Source organism: Giraffa tippelskirchi, chromosome 6 (genome assembly GCF_054371585.1).
Source record: "Giraffa tippelskirchi isolate mGirTip1 chromosome 6, T2T-mGirTip1v1.2.pri, whole genome shotgun sequence".
NCBI lineage: Eukaryota > Metazoa > Chordata > Mammalia > Artiodactyla > Giraffidae > Giraffa > Giraffa tippelskirchi.
The window spans coordinates 127285230-127303373 of NC_137280.1; the positions used below are offsets into that span (position 1 = coordinate 127285230).

The 18144-nt window shown below is 45.1% G+C and overlaps 1 protein-coding gene and 1 long non-coding RNA gene across 51 annotated transcripts in view; one reads left to right on the forward strand and one right to left on the reverse strand.

The window, feature by feature from the left end:
• ARHGAP26 (Rho GTPase activating protein 26) overlaps window positions 1-11626 on the forward strand; it is a 556769-nt gene extending 545143 nt beyond the window's left edge. For 49 of the 50 annotated variants that reach the window (XM_081504651.1, XM_081504686.1, XM_081504653.1 and 46 more), the window contains 2 exons: window positions 1120-1211; window positions 9624-11626. In XM_081504651.1, the coding sequence (XP_081360777.1) occupies window positions 1120-1211; window positions 9624-9712 (181 nt within the window). In that variant the 3' untranslated portion in view covers window positions 9713-11626. The remainder of the gene's footprint in view (window positions 1-1119; window positions 1212-9623) is intronic. The other variant, XM_081504692.1, reaches the window with a different exon arrangement.
• Window positions 1074-8839, reverse strand: LOC145511451 (uncharacterized). The gene is made up of 4 exons (XR_014057868.1): window positions 8719-8839; window positions 5991-8359; window positions 4328-4416; window positions 1074-2408 (listed from the first exon to the last, which is right to left on the reverse strand). It is a non-coding gene; the product is annotated as an uncharacterized LOC145511451 (long non-coding RNA).
• Window positions 11627-18144: the final 6518 nt, after the last annotated feature.

Below are 18144 nucleotides of genomic sequence, written 5' to 3' on the forward strand. Positions count from 1 at the left end.
CATAGATCCGTTGGAACTGGTTGGATATCAAAACAAAAATTGATTTAGCAGTGCTTGCAACTTGTACTCTAGAACATGGGCTCACAATCTGTAGCCCCTGGGTCAAATCCAGCCTGCCTCCTGTGTTTGATAAGTATAAAGTTTTGCTGGAACATAGCCACACTCTTTCATGTACATCTTGTCTGTGGCTGATTTCATGCTACAATGCAGAGTTGAGTAAAAGCAGCAGAGACCATATGGCCCACAAAGCCTAAAATGTATACTGTCTAGCCATTTACAGAAGGAGTTTGCCAACCCCTGTTCTAGAGAAATGGTTCTTAGCCCTCGTTGCTCATGAGAGTCACTTAGTGAACTTTATAAAAATACTGATGCTGATATCCGCAAGTCAGGGTGCAACCCAGACATCTGCGTTTTTTGAAGTGATTCTGATTCACAGTGAGTGTCAGCACTCCTTGAATGAGAAAGGCACAAAAAACTGCCACAGTGTCCCCTCTCCCTTCTTCATCCCCACACACGTGTACACACGTATGCTCATACACACACACACACACACACTCATGCCCACACCTTGTCTGCTCCCTGCCCTGCCCTGGGGGCCGGGAGTTCCAACTCTGGAATCCTGCTCCACCAACCCAGTGAGAAAGAAGTAACATCTGCAAGAGCTAACGTCAGCCCTGGGCCTGGAGCCCAGACCCATCTTTGCTTGAATTTCTCCTTTTCAACTCCTTGAGCATTGGCTTTTAGCAGGGTCTTCTGGGAGCATCCTCCAGAGCAACTTGGAAGCTCTCCTGCCTTCACTTCCCTACTCCCCAGCCAGTCCTGCTCCCCATACGGGGCCCAGCCTGCCCTCCCAACTGTTCAGCTCTTATGACTCCCGGGTCAAGTTTTGACTTGACACAAAATGACCCCACAAGAAGATTGGTTTTCCCCGGGCTCATGGCTATTCTCTGCCTATTTCTCGTTTTTACTCTGGTGACCTTTGTGACTTTCCTACCTCATGTTTTGCCATCTGGCTTCCCACAGGAGAGGGCTAGGCCGCTTGCAGGGAAGGGGAGGAAGAGAGATGAAATATCTTGCAGAGGGTTTTTTAAAAATGCTCATTAAACTGTCTTCCCCCAGCACACCATTCCGGAAGGCAAAAGCCTTGTACGCCTGCAAAGCAGAACACGACTCTGAGCTCTCATTCACAGCAGGGACAGTCTTCGATAATGGTGAGTTTCTCAAATAAATAACTGGAGTTGTCAAAGTTGCTTTCTACCTAAGGAAAATTTCCATAGAACAGGTAAGACTGAAAAGGATTGTGTGTGTGCGTGGCGGGGGTGTCTTTTCCCACAATGAGAGAGCAGTGGCAGAACTCAAGGAGTCACCTCCTCACTGTGACAGGGCAGTGTCGTGGAGTTGTCATGGGCATTGAATGCTATGGTCCATGCACAGGCTTTGAGCATCAGGGGGCTGGACAGAGCGGGGAGACAAAGCCGTGGAGAACAGGAATCCTGCAAGCAGGCAGACCCTCTGATTGGAGGTTGTGGCCGCAGGGTGTATGCCTGTCTTCTGGGGTTCCAGGGGATTCACTGTCCGTGGCAGGTGAGGCCGGTTTCTGAGATGGTCCAGTGAGCTCGGGGCGTTGGGTGAGCTCGGGGCCGATAAGCTGTGCTGCATCCCTGCTCGTCCTTCCCCCATTGCCAGGAGTGGGAAGTTGACCCCAGAGTCAAACCACCCCTGCCAAGTGCCAGCTGTCCTGCACAGGCATTCCTGCAGGAAAATGGATTCGGGCACCTGCCCCAAGGGCCTCGGGCTTGCTTGATGCAACATTTCCTTGTTCCATTTGTTTGTATTCCTCCCTCAAACAAAAAAGGGAATATTTTTAAAAATAAAAATTGATGGAGTTGATGTCCCAATGTGTCATAACTTATTATTGGCCTTGAGAGAAAAATCAGGATTCTGGGGAAAGGCCCAAGTTTCTGTTGCGGCTGAGATTTCTCCAGATGTAGTTCTCCTTGGGGGTTAATCCCTCTAGATGCCTGGGTGAAAGGGTCTGTTTGTTTTGCTCAAAGGAGGAAGCAAAAACCAGCTGCCTGGTTGCAGGAACTGGACATGCCCTGGGCCTCCCTCCTTGACCTGACTTCAGGTGGGCCGGGGGCAGAGTTCCCTGGCAGGGGTGAGTGAACACTGCCCAGTGCTCCTTTGCCGTCCTGGCTGCGCAGTCCTGGCTGCGCAGTCCTGCCTAGAGCTGGACCACACCTCCTACACCTGCCTGAGACCTGGAAACGTGGGACTCCTGGGGCTCCCATGTAGCACTGGACAGCCTGAACTTGAGATTCAGGCCACTGTAGCACAATCCCTGGCTTGACCACTTGATTCTGTGTGGCCTCAAGCAGTGACTTAATCTCTCTGTGCCTCAGTCCTCTCTGTCATAGAAAGAACAGACGGATGTGAGAGAAGATTGAGATAGTATGCATGACGTGTTTAAAGTAGTACTCAACACACGCTAAGCTCTCAGTGTCTTGTTATTGTTATGATGATCATCATTTCACTACGTCTGTTTTAGAAAAAGACCCTGATGCTCTTATCATTCACAGTGACAGTTTTTCTTCTTAGCTGCTAATACAAGCCAGCTCTGGCTTGCTCAGCTGGGCAGTAGGTACTGTACCTCAACACCCCGGATCCTGGCTCTCTGTAAGGGTCTTGAGGTCCCAACCAGAGCAGAGATGGGCTCCTAGGGACCAGCCTTGAGTGCATCCATATGCAAGGGGGCTTCCCTACTGTGTGGCCAGCCCCTGCCTTCAGCACGGCAGAGATAATAATCAGGCTTGAGTAGGTAAAATGAGAAACAGGTCACAGAGCACCTGGGGAATTCCCAGGTCACACTTGGTGGCCCTTGATCTGAGCCGGCAGGGCTGGGGGTGAGCCCACAGCTCCTCATGTATGGTTCTCAAAGTCCCCAGAGCTCTGTCCTTAAACCTTTGCTCTATTAACTTTCATTTGGATTCTTTAAAAATCAAGGTGAACAGACAGCAAGCCAAGCCACCTCTCCTGTCAGCAGCTGGAGCTTTTAGGTCCTGGCACACCTGCAGATGAAGTGAATCTACTGCAGGTTGTCTAAAGCCATGTCCTTAGTGAGTGTCCCTTGTGAATAGGCCCATGTGCAGGGGCATCACAGCCCAGCCATAACATGACACAGTTTTCGTGGCAGACAAATCAGTGGGCTGCATGCACGGGCTCTGGTGCTATGCTGTCAGCAGGGACGGGGCTTCTGTACATACATGAGCAAGATTTGAGAGGTGCTCACATCTGGCAGTAAATCCAGAGCTTAAAGGTCTGTCTTCTAAACCACAGTTCACTACAGTACCCCGATGGACAAGGGGCTGCTGTGTTCCTATCAGCTATTCACTCTGACAACACAGAGGACCCCTGATTTCAGGACAGAGTGGGTTTAAGCTCACAAAAGGTCTGTGTAAGTGTGTGTGTCTTGTTTGGGACTCCTCTTCCTGAGTTCGTTCTTCTTCCATTTTTTTTTTTTTAGACAACTTTATTGAGATAGCCATATACCATGTAATTTACCCATTTAAAATGTACATTTCAGTGGGTTTTAACATATTTAGAGTTGTACAACCATCACCATTATCTCATTCCACAATATCTTCTTCACCCCCAAAGAAACCCTGCTCCCTTTAGCAGTCATGCCCCATGTATCCCAAGCTTGCTCTATCCCACCTAGATATCTGCTCATCTACTTTCTGGCACTATAAATTTGCCTCCTCTGGATGTTTCATGTAAATGGAATTATACAATACAGGGTCTTTGTAACTGACTTCTTTCACTTTGCATTATAGTTTCAACATCATCCATGTTGCAGTATGCCTCAGAACTCCATTCTTTTTTATGGATATACCACATTTGGTTTATCCATTTATCCATTGGTTGACATTTTGATTATTTCTACTTTTTGGCTCTTTTTATGAGTAATGCTGCTATGAACATCTTCATACAAGCTTTTGTGGGGACATAGATTTTCCACTCTCTTTGGTGATGTACCATGGCATGGGCCTGCTGGGTCACATGGTAACTCTGCATTTAACTGATGAAGGAACTGCCCAATTGATTTCCAACAGGGTTATACCATTTGGCATTGCCCCCTTCTTTAGTTTTAAGTCTCCTGTTTGAAGTAGTTTAACTAGCCAACTGAAAAAAGAAATGATACTTGATTTTTTTAACTGCCATATCCTTCCCTTCCCAGCAGGTTCTGTGACTGCTCCCACCCCTCAACTCAGTAATCGTCTTAACCCCACAAGGGCCAATGATAGCAGGAGAGAGGGAGAGTACTTACCCAGCCTTCCTGCGGTCTCCGGGGATCACAACAGCATTACTGACACTAGTTTCTTTTTAACCAGCAATGCCAGTGACCTTTCCAATTCCCTGAAAGGCAGAAGGCCACATTAAGCCCTAAAGACAACACCTCTCAGTGTTTACTGAGCTGCAGTCAAAGAAAGATCTGACAGAATATTGATCTAGTTTTTAATCTAATTGGTTGGTAATGTTTTATGACTTTCAATTTCTAGAAAATGCTATTTAGACCCTACTTGCTCCATCCCTTTGCCTCTTTAGGAAAAAAGTGGACATTAAAGGAAAGAACTATTCACATGTCAGAGAGATTTTTTTCCTTGTTCTCTCTCTCAGCAATTTGTTGCTGAAGATCCTAGGTAAGGCCTTAGCAGTGTGAGTTGCATGTTCTGTAGCTGTCAGATTAAATCATCAGATCAATCAGAAGGAAGTTTTCTAATGACAGAGTTAGAGTAAGTGAGTGAGTGTGTGTGTGTGTGTCTTATCTTTCTCAGGATCAAGAAGAAGAAAAGAGGAGGAAGAGGGAGGGGCTCCTTGAGGGGAAAGGCAGTTGTTCATAATGATTAATCTCCAAGCCTCTGGATTCCAGGGGCCCCCTGTGAATCTGGAGAGGCTGCTCAGTCAGCTCTTGGACTTTGTGCAGTGGGTAATGGCTGTGCAATACTCGGAAATAACTCCAATGTCAGCCCTGCCAATCTACTAGGAAACTGTGCATTTCACCAAGAGCACCTCAGACAGTAACTGGAAAGAGAAATAACTGGTGTTCCCAGGAACATTAGTCATCTAGAAGCAGTGTGATTAGTGATACCTGGAAAATTCACATGGCATTCACTAAAATTGGGTTCTTGGGATGCTTTTATCCAAATATGAGATGGGCCGGCTCCTTCCTTCCTGGGGTACAGGGTGCGGTGGTGAGTGCAGGCAGGGCCGCCCCACATTTCCTCTGCTGATAAAGGACATCTCAGGCAGTGGGTTTCCCAGAGAATTTCTCAGTGGAGTCTTTTAGCCTCCCCAGCCTCTCCATGTCTCCCCCGGGCGTTTCTACCAGCTGCCTAACTGGTCTTACTGCATCTACTCCTGCCCCACAATCCAGGCACCACACAGCAGCCAGATGATCGTTTAAAAATGGAAGTCACATCATGTTGTTCTCCTGCTTCCGGTAGCCTCGTGTTGTTCTTAGAATTATTGACAAGGTCCTCCAGGTCCCAACCCTGCCCTCTGGCCCCCTCTTCCCCTCCCTCGATACATAGCAGCCTCTGAGTCCTTCTTTATGTTCTTAAATAGGGTCGGCAAACTATGACCTGCCAGCGAAATCCAACCCACTGACTGTTCTTGTAAATAAGTCTTCCCTGGAACACAGCCACCCACGCCTTGTGTTTACATATTATCTATGGCACAACAGTGACAGATTTGAGTAGTTACACACTGATGAGAATCTGGCTTTTTAAAAAAAACTTCCACAGCACTGTTCTGAAATCACAACAAGCTTCTCCCCATCTTGGGGCCTCTCACTTGCATTACCAACTGCGTGGCCATCCACTTTGGATTATTTAGGTTTTAACTCTTCAAACTCTGGGCCACCCACCCATATCCCCATCTTAGTCTCTTTCTCCCCTCATCAGTTTACCTAAAATTACGTGCTTACTTACTATAAATGGCCCCTCCCCTAGAGCAGAGTCTCTTCTTGTTCTGTACTGCGTGCAGAATGTGGCATGTAGTAGGTGCCGAAGTAACATTTGTTAAATGAGTCCACTCATTCAACCAGACGGGGGTTTGCATTTCTCCAGCTAGTGCTGCTTTCCCTTGGGGCAGCCTGCTGTCAGAATCTTAGGCACACAGTTGCTCCTTGTCCATCATGAGTGAAGGAGCCAGGAGAGCGTGAGCTGCCTGAGCAGGGGTGTATGATGTGAATATGGCCTGAGCTGAGAGAGAGTAGTTGGCAGTAAGCACACCCATGTCAGCAGCAGCTTTTATTTGTTATAATGCCTGCTGGGCTGGAGAGCTGCCCAGGCAGCTCGCTGCAACACCTTGTGTGTTTATATAGGGGACACTCGTACAATTCAGAAGGTTGGATGTTGGTGTGATTCAACCCAACAAGTACTTATAAGCATCTTCAACATCTGGGGAGCATTAGGCTAGGCCAAAGTGGTAGGTGCTTAAGGCCTCAGAGCCTGGGGTCAGATGTCCTGAGTTCAGATCCACCTCCATCATCTGCCAGCTCTGAAACTGGGACTAGAAGTTTAACTTCTCTGAGTCTTTGTTTCTCATTAGTAACATGAGGATAACAGCAGGAGCAACTCTGTAGTCATAGTGAAGATGAAAAGAGGTCCTGCAGGGGAAGCACTTAACAAAGGGCCCACCAGTTAGTCTCCATGGGCACCATCATTCTTATTCTCAAGGATCACCTCCTCTGGTTGGATAGGGATGTGATATAGTGGAAAAGGGCTTGGTTTCTGGGATCAAACAAATTGGGTTCAAATCTTGGTTCTGACATGGTGTCCCTGCATGAATCAGTTTACCTCTCTGAGCCTTAATTTTTTTCTCAGCTATAAAATAGGGATAATAGTAGTACAAGGTAGGATCCTTAAGATTAAATGAGTCCATCTCTGAGTCCATCTCTGGCTGTTTCCCAGTCACCATTTGTAGGTGTTCACTTCTTTCATTGTAGTCCACCAGAGGAGAGTCAGTGAAGTATGTTGAGTGATAGAATACAAACTAAAATGCACTGAAAAACTAGTTAGGGAAAACAAGCTTAACACATTTGAACAGCATTAATAAGACCTATAAATAATATGCAGTATGTACAATGAGCATTCCAGGAACCTCGGGAAGGGAGGGAGCAGGTAGATGGCATTCCATGATGATATTTATGGAGGAGGTGGGGCTTCAACTGAGCCTTGAAGTGCGAGGAAGGGAAACAAAAGATGGCAGAAAGCTGGGGCTTCTGGGCTGCCTCTTTTCTTCGCCAGTTCTTACTATTACTTCATTGCAGGAGCATTTTGGCACAGAGAAGTCATAACTTTCTGTGAATGAGTTAAAATGCAGGTCCCTGGGCACCTCCTCGAGATTTTTCTGTAACCGATATGCCATGAGGCCTAGGAATCTGCAGTTTTAATAACTGTGCAGGTGGTTCTGTTGCACCTGGTCTGGTACCATGCCTAAGTGAAGCCTAACTTGCTAACTCCACTGAGTCAGCAGTCTGACCCAAAGGCTGCATCATCCTCTGCCATCCCCCATGGCATTTCTCTCGTTCTTAAGTTTGGAGGGCCTCCTTTGTCCCCTCTGATTCTTCCCTTATTCTGCAAATTCCATTTCTAATGTTTGCACACATTACCATCTCTGCACCTGAGCTGTGTTTGAACAGCTAGCCAGGAACCAAGAAAGTCTGAAAGAGATGGACTCAGTGCATCCAGTAGAATAGCAACTCAGCGAGGAGCTTTGCTGTTAAATAGGAGGTGTCTTTTTTGGGTTTTTAATTTGTGTGTTGATTTATTCTTTCAGGTCTTTTGTTTATGGAAGTGAGTTTGATTTGTTTGGTTTGGGTTCTGAGCATTTCTGGTGGTTCTGAACCACTCAGCTTAGGTGGTTGTTGAGACCAGGTTGTTGAGACTCAAGTTTGACCAGAAAAGTCCTGCTGACCAGTCCAAATTACTAGTCAAATGATGCAGGCTCCCCTACTGACTCACCCATGCTGAGCATTTAGTGTGCTTTCTCCATGTTGGGTCCTGAACCTCCAAAAGAGTCCACTGAGAGGAAGAGTTTTGTTTTTGTTTTTTTATCACCACTTGATAGGTTGAAGAAACTGAAGTAATCTTGACAATATCAGCTGGATAGGTGGGCAGGAGGCTGGGGTGTTTGGGTGCTAGCGTTTCAGTGGTGGGCTGAGAGAGCTTGGTCATTGGAGAGACTGGGTTGCTTTTAAGCTGTGTTGTGTTCTTTCTTCCATGGAACTTCTCTCCCAGACTCCTCCTTGTGTGGTATCATGAATCCAAAGTACCCTCGCTACTTGGATCTATTCCTAGAGAAACAAAAGCATGCAAACATGTTGGAGGCCAGCTCATAGGTGTTTGACCTTGTCCTTTCCTACAGAAGCCTTCAAAATGTAGCCAAGGTTGACACTGATCTTCTGTAAGCCTCAGTGGCGATCCTTCTGCTGCTTCTCCATTTAGTCTATTGGTCTCTGTTCTTCCTTCTTTCCCTACAGACCAAAACTAGAGTTGTATTGTAGTGTTGGGGGCGGAAATGCTTTTCTAAAATGAACTCAGGAAGTCATTTAATTAGCCTAAGAAGGGAAGAGAGGGGGAATTCATTCTCTCCAAACAATCTTGGAAAAATTGGTGTTTTCCTAAAATGTTAGGAGCAAATGTCCTGCCTCACCCAAGAGTGATTTGTATATTCCCAGTTCACAAACATGAACAGCCTCCTCTCCCAAGTCCATGATCCCTTCTTTCTCCCTTCCTGCTGTTGACTGCTTTGCAGACTTAGCTGGATTGTGTGTGTAATTTTTACAGTGTCACAGTGGTTTCCATGGAGACGGATTGTCATATCACAGAATGTTGGGTATGTAGTCTTCAGATATGGAAAAATCAAAGAGGTAGAAATTTTCTAAACTGCAATAGAGAGGGAGAGGACAGCTTTCAGACTTGTATATAGGAAGGAGGAAAACTGTAGAGAACAGGAAAGAAAACTAAGGAAGGGTATGGTTGGAAACAAGAGAGGGCCATTCAAAGACTATAAGGTACTTTTTAAAAATGCAGAGGGAACTTGCAAGGAAATTGGAAGCAGAGGGTCAGGATTTGAAGTAAAATGATTAGGAGCTAAATATCTTTAAGGGCTAGTTCTCAGCAGTCCTCCGTGGGTACTTTGTCTGGTACATAGTCAGCACTGGGTGGGTAGATGAGTACATAGATGGATGGATACCTAGGTAAATATAGAGAGGGAATATCATGACTGTGACCTCTAGCCTAAAAAATTGAAATGTTACTTCTTTATAGTTAAAACCAGGAATTTCACAAAGTCCATCAAACTCCTAAAATTGTAAGTAGAATTTGAGTGTCTGTGTCTTTTCTCCTTTTAATTATGGAGAAAGTTCAGAATGACCTTCTGACCAGGTCCCCCCAATGGGTGAAAAACCTCTGGTTTAAACAAGTCCAAGAATTATGTTCCTTAATGAGCAACAGCACTCAATCTGTAAGCTTCCTCTACACTGGCACAGTCCATATCTACTCCCCTTGCCCTATGTGTAACGTCATTTTCTCTCTCTCTCCTCGCTTCCTGTACAGTGCATCCGTCCCAGGAGCCTGGCTGGTTGGAGGGGACTCTGAATGGAAAGACGGGCCTCATACCCGAGAACTACGTGGAGTTCCTCTAACCAGGAGCCCTAGCAGAACTGCTGAGCTTTCCACGGTATCCATGACAACTGCTGATTCCAGTGTTATGGGCCATTGCTCTTTGCCGCTGAGAAATACAGGGTGACTGACTCTGCTGCTACCTGTCAGGAAGAACGTTTTCGTAAACTCTGGTGTCACACATCCCCGTGATCATCTCAGCTCACATGCGGTGATACTGCAAGAAACAGAAGGAAATCAGCAGAGGAGGCCATTTTATTTTAATAACCACGAGAAAGGCTTACAGAGCCATGTCTCTCATTTAGCACCCTACATGGGGTGTGCTCATTTTGTTTTCACAGTCATCCAAACCCCAACCTTCTGAAAAAGGAAGTAAGTGAGATACAAGTAGTCCCCAAGAGCATGCAGTGTAGCCAGCTTTGACAGGGCTGGGCAGTGGCCTGAGATCCAGGCTGGGTCCACTGCTTTTGTTTACAGTAGACACTCACTCTACCCCACCTCTGAATACTTGAGCCCCACAGTGCTCCAGGCTGCTGGGTCTGTTTGTTTGCGTGAAGGATGGAGAGGTATCACGGCACTGGTTACACAAGATCCAATCTCACCATCTCTCAAGCAGCCATTGGCCCAGCATCAGCAGAATTCTGTCCAGTCCTCTCATGCAAGGGAACACACATACTCCAGGGCCCCCCTCCCAAGCTGGGAACTTCTCTGCCATTGAAGGCTGCCATCACCTCATAACCATGGCAACCCCGCCTACTCTAAACCAAACCAAAAAGTAACACACAATCTTTTCATGACATATTTTTTTGTTGTCTCCTCCCTCTTTCAGTCATTTTTTGAATGGTTTTCCAACAACCCGGTCAAGGTCTGGGCTTCCCTGTTGGCTCAGCTGGTAAAGAATCCACCTGCAATGCAGGAGACTTGGGTTTGATCCATGGGTTGAGAAGATCCCCTGGAGAAGGGAAAGGCGACCCATTCCAGTGTTCTGGCCTAGAGAATTCCATGGACTGTATAGTCCATGGGGTCGCAAAGAGTCGGACACAACTGAGTGACTTTTACTTAACAAGGTCTACTTGGGGGCAGATGGAATAGAAGCTGAGAACTGTTCCCTTTCTGACGAATTTCAGCAGCACCAGGATATATTTGGAGCAAACTCTAGTAACCTCTTGAGATTAAATTACATACAGGCTTAATATTTCTGTTCTTGCATGCAACTCGTGTCTGTTTTCTAGAGGGCAACATGCTGCCTCCTAAAGAGGGACACCCTCTGTCTCTCTCATTCCCTCCCGTTCACCTGTCCATTCCCCTGCCCTTGCCTGCCTCTAGCCTACCACTGACCAGCTCCCCTGGCCATGCCCTGGGTGCTCAGCAGTGATGCCCTGGAGGTTTTCAGGCATGACTCCTGAGCTAATAACCCTATGGCCTCCAGTTTAAAAGGACATACATGTTCACTGCCACTCAGAAAAAGGGAATTGTTTCTCAGGCTTTTGGGGCGTGAGACTAATATCATAAACCATTGTGATTTAGGAGGACGCCAGAAGGTTGGGGCATGGAAGGTGGGATGGGTACCTTCTGAGAAAGAGAATTTCCTAGACCAAAAGGGGCTGGGTCTTGTGGAAGACTACCTTGGATGGGGAAGTTTGGCCTGGACATTTCAACTCCACTTGGCTTCCAAAGAAGAGAGTCCCAGTATTTCCACACTTGAATGTCCCTGCAAGAGTGATTCTGGGCAGACCAGCTCCAAAGTGAGGGACTGTCAAGCTCCTTGGGAGCCCTTCAGGAATGGCAGCCTTGTTCCAGAGTGTGTCCTGCTTCCGGAATTCCTCTTGAGGGAACTTTAAAGAAGAAAAGAAAAACTTGAATTGTGTTGAATTACTGTATCTTTTACATTTTTTTGAAAAGATAAATTTGTAAATAGAGTGATTTGAAATACTTTACTATATGGCAAAGTTTTATATTTGATATTCTTTAAGCTAGTTGCTTCACACATTTAAGCTTTGATTGCTGAACAAGTGTGTATATGAGGCAGAGAGGGGACACATGGTCAGAGAGAGCCAAGGTCAGCCCCTCTCTTGCCTTGAGGAAGGAGAAGGTATTTCCACATATTCTTGGTGGTTCTTGGTGGTGGACGTGGCACATTAATGGTGTTCAGTCTTCTTTATACAGATGTGGTTTTTTAAGCATTTCTTGGGCTTTGGATTTGGAGATGGGAAGAGCATCTTCAGGCAATTAACTTTTCCAAGAACTCCTACCCAGTAGTAAGATGAAGCTCAGGATTTAAACAGGTGAGGCCAAGGGTTAGATTTTTTTTCTTTTCATTTTTCTTCTCAGGTGTCTTTCTTGGTACCCCAAAGTACCAGGACAGAAGATGGCATAATTGTGTGCTCCCTGTATCTTATTCTTCTGGCACATCTTATAAGCCTTTATAAGCAAGTCCAAGCTAAAATTTGCAAATGTTGTGTGTGTCTAGATTCTAAGAAAAACTGGCTTAGGATATTTAGTTCTTGATATGCTGCTTCTTCCTTTTTCCGTAAACATGTTTATTCATCTCAGATTTCCTCTGGCTCCAAAATAAGAAAAAAATCCAAAGAGGGATGGAGATTGTGCTATTATAGCTTTCTAGATAACTTTAGAGGTAATAGGAGTTTGTTGTGATTCATTCCACCAGCTCAGGGATGACACAGCTATTACCCAACCCAGAGCAAGCGAGACACTACCAGTGGATGAGGGAATAAGCATTAAGATTGGAGAAGACTGAAATAGGACTCAGGGAAGCTATTATTGAAAACCCAAGAAGAAAATGCACATAGGGGCAGCATACATGTATTCCTTGCAGACTTTAAACAGCTTGGGGACCTGTTCACAGGGGCCAGAGGGGACCAGCACACTCTGTACCACTGTGCTTTCTAACTAGAGTGCAACATAATGCTTTTAACACATTTGACGTTTTAGATCACTTGCCCCATCAGAACTTTCACTGGAGCTACTGTGGTGGCGGCCAGAAGGTCCAGACCCTGGCTTTCAGAGTTCCTTACCGTAGTGTACCTGTAGACATTTGGCCCCACCTTGACCACTTTGGAAGCATGTCCCTCCCTCAGCTGGCCCTGATTTGAAGCTGAGGGAAATTGGACTGGTGCCAATGGGAATTTTAGGTAGAGCCCTTCCTGGCTTCTCTGGGCAATGCTGGGCCCTGACAGATGGCTTCTCTGCTTCCTTTTCCCTGGCCAGGCTCCCCTCCTCCCCATCAGCTACAGAACTGGAGACACTGTTCAGAATATGAGCCAACGAAAAAGAAGGAACTTAAAGACTGAAAATGGGTTTTGTCCTCCACTACCTTTGCTCCCCACTTCTGACTCTTGTCTTTTGGAAGAAGGAATCTTAGGGCAGATTAGGGGAGTGAACTGGGTATCAGAGTGGAATACTATGGACCAAAATCTCTGAGCTTTCCCAGGAGTCTCATGTTGCTTTTGGAAGGCTCTGGGATCAGGTGGGCAGACATAGCCTGAGTCTTCTGCAGGCATCAAGATCAGTCTCTCACTCCTCCTCCAGGTACTCCCAGAATTCCATAGCTACAGAATACCATGTCTTGAGAAGACAATTAGTTTCACATTCTTCCCCCACCTCCCCAGGCAAGTGAAGTCCGGACTTGCTCACGACTGATGATATTCCCTTCTCTTTTCAAATCTGAACATAGAGGCACGGATCCTGTATAGCACTGCCAGCCATGGTGTCCCAGGATTGGAACCAGTTTTTAGCTTGGTTTTTTAGTATTTCTACAGACGATACGTATTTCCTTATGTCAGACCAAACTGGGTTTTGTTTTTTTTTCCAGCATAGTTCCAGTTCATGTCCTCTTGCTGAGTCCTTTTTGGATAGAGAGGCAGAGAGAAAGACAGAAAATGGAACAATCAGGTATTGGCCAACTGGTATTAGCAACACAAAGTCATGCTATAGTGACAGTGTCATTTCAGGTTTGCCAAGACTCTGCAGTTATGTATGCCATGCCTGTAGCTCAGGTGGAGGTCCTTCTGCCATGAGAGTTTGTGTCTCTTGAAAGCAGCAACCCTAGTGACACCAAAAACTATTTTGACTATATAGATTGTAAAAACATCCATGATTGAGTAGTGAGACCGAAATAATCGACTGAAGTAACATGATCAACTACTCATGACTGTCTATTGGCACCTTTCATCTTCTAGCTCCTTTTTCCAAAAGAAGCAAATCTGGACCACTCAGCTTTATAGACACAGAGCTCCTAGGTACAACAGTGGCTGTCATGGCACTCACAGTTCCCCCTAGCATTGAATGTTTTATGAGCAATCATGTTACCCAAGTAGGTAGCCAGTGTTGAGGAAACTCAACAGCCTCTTGACTACCTGACTTTGAAAGGAATGGCCTGGGTGTTCTTCTAGGGAGTTATCTGTCATATCTGGCAACCTTGACAGTGATTATTTACCTAGACAGCCCTGCCCCACTCTTTTAAGTCAGCTGGGTGTCCTCTCACCCACCCTGTGTTGGCATTTTAAAAATGTATCTTGTCATGCTTCAAATGTGTTTGACAGTCAGGCTGGTGTGTTGGGTGCGGAATCACTTTTCTGTACGTGTAGCCTCCCAATAACAACAGCCATGGAATAATGGACCTTGCACAAACCTACAGCATACCTGAGACCAGACTCCACCAAGTCATAATTAGCTTTTTCCTTTTACTGCCTACAGTACCTATCTAACTAAGGAACTTCCTAGAGCAGAAGGAGAGGCCATGTAGAGAATCCACACATCATCCAGAGCCAGCCCTGGCTAAAATATGGCCTCCTAATGGAGGGACTTGTATTCTTAGAAGAAAAAGGATTGGGTGTAAAGTAATGCTAGTAGCAGAAAGGGATAAACAATGCTGAAGAACTTTGGATTTTTTTAAAGAAAGATAAATGTAGTTCTTAATGGGGGAATCTATCACATGAAAAGGTCACAACTAATATTTTACAAAAGTTTTACAGGACACTACAAGATGAAAACATCTTTCAAGGCAGAATGCCTTAGCAAGCAAGGCTAAGGACATTAGCACAGTCCTGGACCCATGTAAGTATAGAAATTACTATTACATCAGAATTCTACTGAGTGTAGTCAGTGAGAACCAAGAGTAGTGATAAAGTGTCAGAATTACCTGGAGGGGCCAAGACATTCAGCACCTTTCCACATCAACCATTTCTATAGAATTGTCCAAACAGACCCTGCATGCAGCTTCTTTGGGTATCCAGATGCCAGGGTCAACCTTGTACCTGTGAAAAGAGGTTCACCTGATGATTCTTAAGTGTATATGTATTAGTATGTGTTTGTGTGTGTGTGTGTGTGTGTGTGTGTGTGTGTGTGTGTGTACAGCTCACATTTACGTATATAACAACACAGACTCTCTTCTAGAAACCCACATAAGCTGGCAGTTGCTGAGCCTTGACAGCCTTTAAGATTTAAAGGTTGAGAATTACAGAAACAAGAGAGGCTGTTGATAGAAGATCAGAATGGTCAAAGATGTAAATTAAGTGCCATTTTGAAATTTTGTTCATATTTATCAGATGGTTACTAGCTACAGCTATATTCCTTATTAACTTATTAAGAGTCATGTTGCAAAAAAAAGATCAAACTCATAAACAGTAAGTCGTTCATACTAGGCTAGTGTTCACAAGCACTGTAAAAGACATTCTGTCCATTACTTTGAAGAAAATATTTGCATGTTTAGTTCATAATTTAGGCTACCTTTGAGTATATTATAAAGTGCTGTGTGATATAATATCAATAAAGTACTTAAAAGTGGCACTTTAATGTTTTTTTAAAATCCATAAATGCACTGTTTTAAACTTCAATTCAGTATTGAATATTGACTGGTGTGTAGAATCCTATTTCTTAATTAAAAAGTAACTTGTGACTAGAATAGAACTTTGCCCCTGTTATTCATAAAACAGTTTTGCCATGTTCGGGCTTTAGAACAACAACAACAACAACAAAAACTGTGCTTTCGCGTCACTAAGCATATCTATAAAGAAAATATAGTTTCTGTTGAGTGGCCTCTGAAACTTGGCTTTCTTACATTTGGTTGGTTTATGTGACAATCTCTGTGAAATGAGTGGAAGTATGATTTTTTAATTAAATGACTTTTCCATTTGGTGGTATGTTTGTCTCTTGCATTTCTGACAAAGTTTTGTTTTGACGTGACGCATATTTTAATACTTGTTTCAAATAAGCAAAGACCATGATCAGAAGTTACAAGTGTGGTCTCCTGTGGTCCCTGGCGACAACCACTGTGCTGATTTCTGATGTGCTCTGGGTAGCTCTGGTTTCCTTTAGGGAGAGGTCCACTGCTCGTGAACTACAATTAAGCTGCAAAGAATCACATTCCAATGGACTGTTTCTGAGTTTATCTCCTGGGAAACATATTTTATTCTTCCTAAATTCAATTGTCAAATCAACCATTTTCTGGAACTTCCATTAACAGTCTGGAATAACCAAAGAGCCAGAGTGTAGACAGTCCTGTCACAAAGCTGGGTGTGTCTCCCAGAGTTGTATTAATAAATCAGTTACTTGTGACATGTTGTCCCAGGCCAGCTCATGTTATTGAGTTGTCTCATTCATCACATCCCCTCCAGGTACATCCTGAGTTGCAGCCTGGGAGCCAGGTTTACAGTGCACTCCCAGCTTCTGCTGTGAGAGCAGAGGAACCAAAAGGAGAGGGCAGGGGAGCCAGAACTTTGGGGATGGAGGGCAAGACTTCTGATTCCAGAAGCTTACCCTGGGCAAGCAGAAGGTGAGTGAGTAGATGCCTGGTTCTGAGGGATGCCTATTTGAATATGTGGGTCACATGTGAACTGTTTATCCTGTCCTTGTTTGCCACTTAGTAAGGGCTGGTTTACCACAGGAACAGCACAGATTCACCGCACCTTCGTCCTTCACTGAGCTCATACCCTGCCCTGGAAAACTAGCCCAGCATCTGAAGCATCATACATGGGTGGGGTCACAGGGTACCTGGGTGAGACCTTCTGAGTGGCACATGAAGGCAACTGTTGCCAACATGTGGAGAATGAAATGAAACTACGGATTTGTATCTTTTATCTATGTCCTTGGTTTTTCCAGCAGACTCGTGTCACTTCCACTTTCACATCTCTCTAATGGGAAAGATTTTCATTTTCTTGTTGTTTTTAACTGCCCACTCAGAACAGAGCTCAAATTGTGTCATGTCTTGTGGTTGGTTTGGTGTTTTCACGTATTATTTCCAGCCATATGATTGATCCTAAGAGTGCCTTGATTAGACATGGATTTGTTTGACACTGGAAATCATGTAAATGAAAGATTTTCTTATATCTCAAACACATTTGCACTTTGGGGAATTAAATCAGGGTTTCCATTCCTTCTTTTCTTGATTCTATCTCAACCTCCACTCATACCGTGTGTCTCCCTTACCCAAATGTGTCAGTGTCTTTGGCTCACCCTGCTTTTAATACCACTATGCTAAGCTGCAACTCATTAACTGTGCTGGGCTAGTCAGGATTGCCTGAGTTCAGCCTGCACAGCAGCCAAGGGAGCCTCTAACCAACACAGTTACTGCTTGGGGTGGGTCAGGCTCATCGCCTGGGAGAGTGAGCAGCCATGCCCAGCCAGGCTGCATCTTTCAAAAAGTCACCCTGTGTTCCTGGCCATTGTCAGCCAGTGGGGTCCAAAGCAGGATGGTTTTGGTTGAAATGATCAAACTCGACTCACTGTATCCCACAGCACTTGGCAACTGCTGTCACGCTGGGTATTGTAAAGTATCTTGTGTCATTGACCCCAGGAAGCCTACCCCAGCCTCTGTTCTCTAAAACCCAGATAGCCAATAGGCCTTCTCGAGGCCAACCAGCAAATCAGTCAAGACTTGAATTCATAGGTCCTTTCTCTAAACACCAAATCACATTTGATGATCTCTTGTTCTTCTATGCATCCTAAAACTAAAAGTTGTTGTTTTTTTTTTTAACACTATAGCTATATGTTCTTTTGCATTTAGGGGAGTAGATTATTGAAAATACTTTATCATTAGCTTTATTCTCTGTTTTCTGAACCTTTATCTGTTAAAAATGTGGGAAAGTAGTGCCTGCCTTGCCAGTGTTAGATGAAGGGAGGACAGTGAAGGGGAACCAGCCTTCTTTTCTACCTTTTCTCCTAATCACACCATTTTGCCCTTTCAAAGTACTTTTTACCTACAGTGAACTCATTATTTGTCATCAGATGTTTGGCATTGTATGTCACCCTCTTAATACCTCCACCAGGACAGGACCTGGCACCTGGCACGTGGCAGATGCTGGATGGCCCTTGGGGGGGCTGACCTAGTAACAGGAGGCAGGAGAGCACTGCTGTGGACTCTGATCCCTCCTTCATGTCTTCTCTACACTTCTGGTTGAAAGAAAGAAGTTGGATCATTAGACGTGGGTGCTTGAAC